Raw genomic sequence first — 11,024 nt, 5'->3', positions numbered from 1 at the left:
TTATTCCAGTAGTATATGCTGAAATGATAAAAAATCCTTGCTAGCTATATTGCCAGGTTAGAAGAGATTAGGACAATCAGACCAGCCCCTTGTCACCAGTTCTGACTTTACACACCATTTCACAACTAGGAAGCTTTAGAGGTTGTTAATCTGCTGGAAATCCAAGAGTGGGACAGGAAATAAAATGTTGCAAAGCTAGGGATGTAATTCCATCTCTGCATAGATAGAAATCACTCACTGCCTGCTGACTGAACAAAAATAAAGCAGCGGAGAGGGCATCAATATAACGCACCCCTGCCTTGCTAATTTCTCCCATATGCAAAATTCTCAAGCGTCACATACCAAAAGGAGGAAAGTTTACGTGAACTCTAACAGACTCTCTAACAGGCTCTAACAGGAGCACTGCTGGACCTGAACCATGAGATCATGTTGGGAGCAGGAGAAGCAAGATCAGCAAAGAACTTCTTCATTTTATTCAGCCATTAGAATCTATAGCACAGGCCACCTCAGACAATGTCTGAAGGTTATAAACAGTATAACTTCCCACCACCGTTTTGGAGGAACAAATTACAAAGCAAGACGCACTTTCTGAAATATGTACTTCCATCAAGTCTAATCGCATCTTTGAGTTCTTGTTATTAGGGGACAAATTCCATAAGCAAGGATTTGCAGTGGCTTATTTAATGTATTTTGTACTAGGAGTTCATCTTGGATCACAGGTGCAATGCAGAAAGGCAGAGCTGAGAAACAAGATGGTTTCTGCACTCAATGAAGTTAAAGATAACGTGTTGCTAAGAACATCATCTATAAAAAGTAAACTCATGTTTATGATGCAAAAATCCCTCACAGCGTTAATGCTGCCATTGCACTTTCCCCAGGATAATGAAAGTCAGCGCGAAAGCGTCTTACCTAGCTGTAGGTCTCGTTCCATTGACATCTTCTCTCAAGGCTGTTCGTCCTTGAACAGACTGCAGAACAATTTCTAGTTCTTCTGGGTGCACATCTTGCACAGCACTGTCATCTGTACCACAAGTTGTTCTATATTGCAAGGATCTCCTTCAGAGCTGTCCCACGAGAATCTGTTTTGAAGGACTGTGCATATATACGTGAGGTTTCTGAGAGCATCAAGTCAGGACCAGGTGGGCACAAATTTGCTGATCTTGCAGTGATTATAACTAGCAGGTCTTTAGAGTACTCTCTGCCTTGGAAAACTGCTCTCTTGATCCTCACCTCCACAGCTTCTGCATGATGTTTTCACACTACTATGCTCTTCCAAAAAATCTTGCTGCACTCACATCTGAGTTTAACCAGCATGCTTAACTGCCCAGCTAATAAAACCCTTCAAGCAGTCTCTTCTAAGAGTTTTTGAGCGAAGTCATGAAGTAAGTGGAGTATGGAGGAAACACAGAATTAAGGGCAAAACCCCCATGTGAACATATGTCAGCCAGTAAGTTGTCACGTGGGGGCAGGGAGAGGAGGAGAGGGAAGAGTTAAAGCACGCGTGCCTATGTGGTGTGCATATCTGCAGTACGATAAAACAGGACTACCGAAACCAAGCTCAACTACCAGGCATTAGATACATCCTAACTGTAAAGTAGATGCATCAAAGCCTGAAACAAAGTGAAAGGGTCAAGCTTTACCACACATCCCAACTAGCAAAGCAAGCCCAGTCAAAGCATATTTTTAATATATATATAACCCCAGGCATGAGGCTTCTGTGAGAAGATTGTTATTGAGTTTGGGCTAATAGCAAGGTAAGAAATAGGGATGAGCCCACAGCATAGGCATACTGACACATTCCAGTGTACTCTCTGCAACTCTATTTAGTTTGCAATTAAGCCCTTCACCCCCAAAACATCCATCTCTTCCCCCGAGCTCTCAAAGATTTCAGATGTCAGACGTCACCCTGCCTATGATTATTTTCATATAATTTTTTACTATAGCCCAATGTTTTTGTTAGATGTGCAATATTCTAATAAATAATGAAAGTTAAACTACCCCTACTAAAGCCCAGTAACAGAAGGGTTTTGTGAAGCCCTGGCATCGCTTTAACTTTTTACTGTCAGTTTACTCAACGTTTTTTGAATTAGTGAGAAGGAGTCTGTGATACATTAATGTAAATTGGAGATTTTGTTGTCAGCATGCATGTAAACAGACCAGCTGTAGGCAAAGGAGAATACACATAAATTATACATCAGGTGCATGTGTGCATAAACACAGTTAAAAGCCATGCATTCCTGATTTTGCAAATGAGAACTGCCCCCTTACAGTTAAAAGCACGTTTCCACTTAAGACAATGGGCATTGTGCCACCGACTTTGAGAAAACCAGGACATTACTCCAGAATTTAATCAAGACTGAAGTCAATAAAAAGACCCAAAAGAACACAGTTGACTGCTACATCACTTTTCAGAGCTGCACTATCCTTTTACTAGGTACTATTGAAAAGAACATTTTGACAATAGTTGTGTGGGTAAATCAACTCTGTAGCTTTAAGTACTGACAAAGTCATTTTCTCTTTTACTGTTATTTTCCACATAATTTTACATCAGATTCTGTGTGTGTGTGTGTGTGTGTGTGTGTGTGTGTGCGCATGTGCGTGTGTGTGTGCATGTGCATGTGTGATAAATAGCACACTTTCTAAGCCACAAAAAGATGCTATCCAAAATAAGACTGTGAATATAAATTTGAATAAAACTATTTCAGACACCAGTGCAAAAAGATACTTATTTACCTTAACTTCAGCATGACTTCTCATGTGATTAGTCAACCATCTGGAATATCTGACATAAAGATAATGTATCACACACTGCCTTGACAAATAAGTGCTTATGTCAGACATAAGGACCTTCACAGTTGTTAAACAGCAAATGCAATATAAGTCTCATGAACTACACAGGCATAGAGCAGGTTAATGCAAGTATCTTTTCAGAGAAGAAAGAGAAGTTTAAGAGGCAACCATTACAAATGGGGGGGGGGGAACAAACAAACAAACAAACGCACCACTGCAGCACAGAAAACAAAATATCCTCATCAAGTTTTCTACCATTCCAACAAGACAGCATGCAGGGAACCCTAAATAAAGGCATACACCAGTTATTTGCTGAACTACATATCTGCATCAACCAGACGCAAACTGGAAGTGATCACAGCAGTACACTCCAACTTGCTGACTTTTCCACACTTGACAAACAGGACCAGACAAAGGCAATAGCATGATGTCGAGAGCGGGTTCAGTAATATTTACTAATTTCTTTGTTCATTGTGATTCTGTCTGCAAAAGCAGGAGGCATGTGTCCTTCAGTGGGTTTTTTCTTCCAACGTGGGCAACAGGTTGCTACGCTTGTCATCAGGTTTGAACGCAGCACCTATGCAAGTCCCTGAGCAAGGGAGATGGGATAATGCTGGATGTGCCCAGTGGAGAATCCAGAAACCAAGAGGCTTCCAAAGCTTTCAACAGCAGACATAGCAGACACGCCCAAGCAATAGTTTGAGGACTACAAAAACAGATAGTCTGTGTCCCTTCTACAGCACACACATGGGACACTGTACATACCCCTTCCCTTCCCTTCTTACATGTACCCATAACAAGATAGTCTGATTGACAGAAGTAAACGAGACATGGGAAAAGGTGAGGAGAGACCACGACCACGATGTACAAACAACAGTGCAGGAAAAACACACTTCTCCTTTCCTCTTTCTCTCTCACCCTATTTTGATGATATATTACTGAAACGTCCCTTCTCCATCCAGAAAATCTACCCTTCCCTTGCTTGTCATGTTAACATCCCAATGGTATAACTACGATTTACAGTAGTGCTGTGTAAGAATTCTCTGTTGTGGGTGGAAAAGCTAGAAAAAAAATGTGTAAAGTTAATCCCCTTCCAATTACTCCACTAATCTGCATGCTAATGGGATATCATAACAATAAGGATTTCAAAGTAATTAGAGTGTGTAAATGCCTGCAAGAGGGAGCAAAATTTGCATGCTTCAGAACGTGCTTGACTGAAAGCATAGAATTAGTCCCATCAAAGGACTACATCGCTGATGCTACGCACCCGGTACTAAAACGTCAGCGTAGACAAAATCTTTGCTCTTTGTAATCACAGAAGCACAGAAAAGTAGGGTTGGGAAGAACCTCACCCCACCACTTAGTCTATCCCCCTGCTGCAAGGCAGGACCAACGCTACTTATGTCATTTTTGGCAGACAGTAGTCTAATCTGTTCTTAAAGGCCTCAAGTGGTGGACATTCCACAAGCTACCCAAGCAATCAGAGAGTTTTTCCTAGCATCTGACTTGACTCTTTCTTACTGTATTTTAAATGTGCTGTTCTTTACCCTACCCACCCTTGGCACAGAGACCAGTTTATTCCTTTCCTCTTCATATACCATTATTCATACACAATTATAAGCTATTATCATGTCCCTCTGCTCCTGACTTTTCTTCTGCAGGCCAGCCAATCTCATTCTTTCTTCAGAAGTCATGCTGTTTATATCTGTGATCATTCCCATTGCTCTTCTCTGAACTTCCTCCAACTGTTTTTTCTTGAAGCGCAGCACCCAAAATGGAACACTGTATTCCAGTTGAAATCTTTCCAGCGCTAGCCAGACAGGAAAGATCATTTCTCATGTCTTGCATATTCTCCTGTTTAGTCACTCCTAGTAAAATGTTACCCTTTTTCACAATAGCTTGACATTAGTGACTTAATGTTCAGACCGTGATCCACAATAAGTTCTGCATCCTTTTTCAAAGAACTATCAAACTGTTGTTTCTGATATAGTTATACAGATGTTCTTCCTGCCTAAGTATAGTTCTCTGTGCTTGGCACAGCAACAATCCATCCTGTTTTTACTAGATCACGTGTCCGATTTGTCAACATAATTCCGAATTCTTGTCTTGCCTCCTCCCAATATTTTAGCCATCCTTTTCATCTTTGTCATCTAAAAATTCAACAGTCACACTCCATGCCACCACTGAGACCATTAATGAAAATAATTAAGAAAATCAGACCCAAAACAAACACCACCTTAATATACCTTTCCATTATAATGATGGACCATTGATAGTTGCTATTTGGGTATAGCTATCCAATCAGTTTTGCATAGATTGCACAGTGGTTTCATTCAAATCATGTCTCCCTAGATTGTTTAGAAACTGTCATAAGGATTAACGTCAACAACCTTATTAAAGACAAGCTGTTCGGCCTCCGTTGTGCCTTCCCCATCTACCAGACTTGCTATTCTGCTATACAAAGACATTTTCAAGTTTTTGAAAAATCATGCTGGCTGTTACTGAACTCCTTGGTCTCTTTCAGGTGCTTAAATGTAATTTGTTTGTTCCAGAAGTTTTTCAAAGAGCAAAATGATTTATCTGTAATTCTCTTCTATCCCTTTATAGATATCACATTTTTTTCTTTCCCTCTCTTCCAGTACTTGACCTGTCTAATCTGAGTTCTCAGAAACAGCTACAAATACTTCTGAGATTGCTTTAACCAATTCTATAAGTACCCTAGAACTAAGTTCATCAGGACACCAGCTGCTGAAAACATCTAATGTGTCTAAATAATTCTAATCTGTTCTTTCCCTTTTTTAGCTTGTGATTCTACCTTTTGTTATAATATCGTGAGCGTTGGGGGCTTCAAACACATCAATGAGACCAGTTCTGATCCCTGAGGAGCTTTCTAATCTAAAATGTAATACAATTTCTTGTCTTCAGGTCAAGCTACAAGATCCTTTAAATCATAAAACACCTCATACCTTCGTTCATTGTCATCAAGATGAGCAAAGAGCACGTTCTTGGAGATGGCCTTTGCCAGAGCAGTCATAGTTTTATAGTCCTTGGGAATAACCTGTAGGGGAAAAGAAGGAAGGGAAATTACATGTCTGATTGTATTTCTTTACAGATCTTGAAATCTATAAAAAAAAAAATCCATTATTCAAGATGATGGATGCAGCTTGATTTCAAACAGTGAGACAGATTTAGGATTTAATATAAAGCCACTAGGAAAGAAATAAATTACAGTTTTGATAATGTTAGGGTAAGACTTGATATTCCCAATATGACAACCAGAAAAGATATATAAGATCCAGGGTGAACGGAGAGAAGGGTATCCATAAAATACCATTGACAGTACAAGGGGAAATAATTAGCAGGCACTGGCAGCTATGTACTCTCCTTTCAAATCTCTCAAACTGAAGGGAACACTTTTCATACTCTTCCCCTCCCCAAACAGTATCAGAAGCAACCCACTCTTGAAACCAGAGAATGAGCAAAATTTCTCTAGGTAAAAAGTAAGAATGTGTTAAATACATAAAGCATTTCAGTAATGGTTGTGGTGGTGGAAAGAACTGAGCTCTTGAGAGGCCCACCTGGGTCAAAATTCTGTGCGTTAGCTTCACAGCAAAAAATAAGAAGTTGCATTTGAGAATGAAGAGGCATTTTTATTTGTTAATTGAGGAGAAGGTAAAAGCCCTGTTATGTGTGAATTTGTCTGGTCAGAACATACACGGAAATTCAGAGGTATGTTTTGGTAGTGGGTGAAGTTTTTTTTTTTTAATCAGACTTTTGCAATGTTAGATTGAACAGATGCTAAGCATTTTCATAAGATGCTAGTAAAGACACTAATATTCTGTGTATGTCAAGTATCTTGCTCTGCCAATCAGAGACTTTATGATGATGTAAAAAATTTCTAACAAGGTTATGATTTGTAAAAGATGTTCTTTGACATTAGTAATAAGGAATGTGAACATTGCCTCTTAACTTCTGCGTAAGTAACATGTTTTCTTTTATAGTTTTATTATGGCTGGTCAGAATCAAACCTAGGAAAACTATTACGTGTTAAATAAACCTTGCTTCTATTTAAAGGTCAACATATGTTTGCTTTTTTTTAATTACTGTACAAAAAAGGTCTGATAATGGACATTTTCTTGTGAAAGAAATAGTATTTCTACCTTATTTCAGTTACTACATATGCTGATGGAAAGGTAGTTTTAAGTCCTTTTGCAGAAAATAACCATTCTCTCTATTTAAAAAAAAAAAAAAGTCTATAAAGGAAATTCAAAGAAGGAAAATATAAATATATATATTATATTCCAAAATATAAACAAGGATTTAGTCTCTTTTCATTCTGCTTTAGCATTTTTGACCTACAGAACAAGAGGCAGCATAACTGAATGTTTTATTATTCTTGTTTTTAACCTTTGAATTATGCCAAGAAAATCCCAGGGGTCTCTGAATGAGTACACACCTTTAGTTTGAATTTTTGTTAGTGTTTTGGAGAAAGGGAGTAGGAAGGAAGGAAAAGAAGAGAGGATTCTTTAATGCGGGCAATTCTCTTGGCCAGTTCCTGTTCTTGCGTTTGTTGCTCTCCTCATCCTGGAAAGATATTACCCATCCAACCAGAGGAAGGATGTCTCAAATGAAGAAACTGATAGAGAATCAAGTCTCACAAATAAAAAATTGATCTAGATTTATTTTAAGGAAAAATACTGCACTGTGGAGACCTAAAAGCCCCAGAGTTAAACTGTAGCTTCACAGACACTGCTTGTATTGACTGTTGCTATCTTTAGTCTACTCAAAATAAAGTCTAAATAAGTTTGTATGTATAAACCGCATATTTGTATTAGAGTGACATATGTAATCTAATTTAGTTAAAAGTTCAAATTCCTCAAAGTTAAATAAAATGAGCATTTAGCTAGTATCTTATTCTTAGGGTTTTCTCGCATCATACAAACCGTGGACTGACTTGCAGTCCTGAACTCTTGCTATGTTAAAAATACCCTAGCTGTTCAGCTTACTCCTGATGAGCTAAATAGGTAAATAATCTAAATCATTAAGTCATTCAACTCCTGCTTTTCTGGATGATTATAGCATGGTATAGACCAGCCTTTCTCAGTCTCAATCAGTAGCAGGGAAAGCCAAGAGGGAGAGATCCAGGTGGGTCTGTTGGGACAGGGAATCAGGAAACATAGGAAAGATTCTAGGCATCACAGTAACCAGGCATCCAATCAAAATGTAAAGTCAGGGATAATCACTTGATCGTTTTTTATATCACACTTAAGTAACCACTGCACATTCTCTTCAAGCAGATAATCATCTTTACAACAAGATTCTTTTCCTGTTAGATGGTAACTACAGCCTACGTCAGATGCGTTGACAAATACCGCTTTCTTTACTTTCAGGAACGAAGCAATCAAATAACCCTCCATGGAGATCTTTCTCTGTGCTCCTTCAAAATGGAACCATGCCTGATGTTTATGCAGATCACAAAGTTAAATCTACTTTGATTTTCTCTCAAGTGACATAACTCATTGCACTGCCATTAGCACTATTCATCCTATTGCTCAGCCCTTCAAGGCATCTTTTGAATTGGATTATCACCCAGATATGTTTCTATCCAAAATCTGATTTCAAGCTGGTGATCCTTTCTGGCTGGCTACTATCTAAAAATCCATCGGTTTGCAATAGTCTAGTACATCCTTTGCCTTGTTTTTTACATATTTAAAATTAGTTTCATGATTTGTCCTCCTAGTGTCTCCCTTTATTTCTATATTCCAGAAATCTCTGTCACAAATGCACATCTGCAACATCATGGGATTCACGTGCTGATGGCAGAAGATGGAGCACTGAGGCAAAAATCTCCCAATGCTAGTTCTATGCTCCTTACAGCATCTACAGCCTGACAGGAAATCATCCCCATTATTACTTAAACCCAGTCAGTTCCTAGGAACTTAAAATCATAGCAGCCGCAGTCACAGAACACGCAGGTTACGATCTGTATTGCTTCTTCTGACTTTAGATCAACTCCTGCCTATCAATCCTACTGCCAGGGCTTACTGACATCATTGCTGAAAGAACAAAGGAAATACAGTTGTTAATTTCAGGTTCCATTAGGAACATTAAAAAAGTTACCCGCAGGTGTAAGAAGGAATACTGCCATCGATTTTCAGGAGAGTCAGATGAGCCCATATTAAACAGAGACAAATGCTACCTTCTTTTACAAGTTTTTACGAGGGATACTATTAAGTATTTCAAAGCAGCATTTAAAATGTCACGCAAGTATTTTTTAAACAGTACAGGGCATTAATAGTTTGACCACAGTGTTTTTAAAATTTACTGGATACTTGCAAGCATTTTTAACTGCCACAAGAATACTCTTCCCTAATTGATTTTCGGATGAAAGGCTTTCCTAATTCTTTGTTTCTTGGGATAGAAAACCCCAGAGTGGCCAATGAATTTGTAACATAAGTAGATGACAAAAGCACGTCTGACTGCAAAGGGAAAAAGTATTCTGCCAGAAAACAGTGATTGACAAAATGTATTCTCATAAAGAAAAAGCTTTTTGGTTTAAAGCTATTCCAGGCATGTGCAAAAGCACATTAGTAGAATCTGTCAACCTTACGAAACGCATTTCTTGCCTAGCTCCTTAAAGAAATATGAGATACACTATTGTAATGCCTGTTTGTCCTTCTTTTAATAAGCTATGAAACCTTTGGCCAATTGCAACCAATTCTACAGAGTTATTAAGAAATAGCAAGGATATAAAGTAGCTAGATATTTTGTGAAATAGGTGGTTAAAGACGAGAAGCATAAATTACATTGCAACATTTAGTCACCATTTATTAAACAGCAGAGAATCCATACAGGAGCGTGCCATGGAAAATCAGGATTCATGGGTTCTACTGCTTATGGGATTTCCTCTTTTGGAGGGAGCTATGCCCTGGGAGCTCTTTGTGCAACAGAGACCAAATTTAGAACATTTTATTACGCATCTTCCCATGGCAATGATCGTAAGTACAGTTCGTTTAGTTTACGGAGAATGGTTTATTTTTAAATGAAAATGGATGCTCAAACTTCTACTGTAGTTAAGCATGAGGTCAGCTCTATTTTACTTTGCAGATCAAGCTTTTTGAAAGGGTTCAGCCTCCAAAAGCAAGGCCAGCATTGCTACACAGGCTCACCAAACGCACAGCTCTTCTGAAAATTTGTTGGCAAGCGTCCCATCGGAGATGCTGGATGATGATTTCTTAAAGCCAAAGATTAATCATATTCAAACGGAATAAATGCTTCTGACCCAATCAAAATATCCATTTGAAAGGACTTGTTAAACTAGATGCCGGGCTTCCAAAGAGAAAATTCTCCTTGAGCTGAAATGCATTTTTAGGGAACCTAAATATTTCATATGGCTCACAAATGTATACTTTACATATTATTTTTAAGAAGCACTTATTTTCATGTCAATAACCGAGGAGCAGATCTAACAACTGCTGAAAGATGGAGGCTTTGCTAATGTCAGACCCTGGTCTGTGCTAGCGCTTCTATTTTTGCCAATGACATACACAGACAAGTCCCAAACTGAACAACTCAATAAACAGTTGCAAGCTCTGAGCAAATTTCTCCTCTCCCATTAGTTCCCTCGTGTATCTCTTATATTCTAATATCTTGTTTCAATAATGTTTGTTTTACTGCAATATTCCAATTTGTGCTGCATTTATACCTAATTCACGGCTGGCATTTCTTCAAAGACAATGGCCGTATAAAATGACCCAAATTAGGGCAACAGACTTCCCATAACCATTGGGTTAAACAGTACCCAACCAACACGGGAACCATATATCTGAATTGTCTAGGAAAACGTGAACGACCTAGGTTAGGAGAAAAACTGAGCTAGAAATGACTTGGGGGGAAGAAGAAGGAAACGCAGCAATAAAAAGGGCTACATGCTGAAACTGTGAGGTTCTGCCAAAACTCAGAAACTGCAGGGGTCTGTGAATATCAACAGAATGACTGAGAAATAGCCACATGGTTAAAGGGGAAAATGGCTTAGCAACACACATCTCAAAAAAAGGAAAGGACACAGAACGCTGCAGCAACATAGATGGGGAAAGTCCTTAGACCAGGGGGCAGCAAAGGAACCTGAGCCAGAGGGAAGTGATCAAGCTGTGGACATGCTGGCACAAGGGCACTACCTACGGCCTGACCCATGACTCCAAGCGTTCCAAATGACGAGCAAACGAGAGCGAGTT

The 11,024-nt window shown here is 38.9% G+C and overlaps 1 protein-coding gene across 2 annotated transcripts in view; it reads right to left on the bottom strand.

The window, feature by feature from the left end:
* Positions 1 to 11,024, bottom strand: part of PRKAR1B (protein kinase cAMP-dependent type I regulatory subunit beta) — a 106,667-nt gene that overhangs the window by 79,055 nt on the left and 16,588 nt on the right. For both annotated transcript variants that reach the window (XM_068909058.1, XM_068909057.1), the window contains exon 4: positions 5,757 to 5,848. In XM_068909058.1, the coding sequence (XP_068765159.1) occupies positions 5,757 to 5,848 (92 nt within the window). The remainder of the gene's footprint in view (positions 1 to 5,756; positions 5,849 to 11,024) is intronic.

The sequence above is a fragment of the Struthio camelus genome, chromosome 15, assembly GCF_040807025.1.
Source record: "Struthio camelus isolate bStrCam1 chromosome 15, bStrCam1.hap1, whole genome shotgun sequence".
Classification (NCBI taxonomy): domain Eukaryota; kingdom Metazoa; phylum Chordata; class Aves; order Struthioniformes; family Struthionidae; genus Struthio; species Struthio camelus.
The sequence above is the reverse complement of the archived record's forward strand: the minus strand, read 5'-3'. Positions and strand labels throughout refer to the sequence as shown.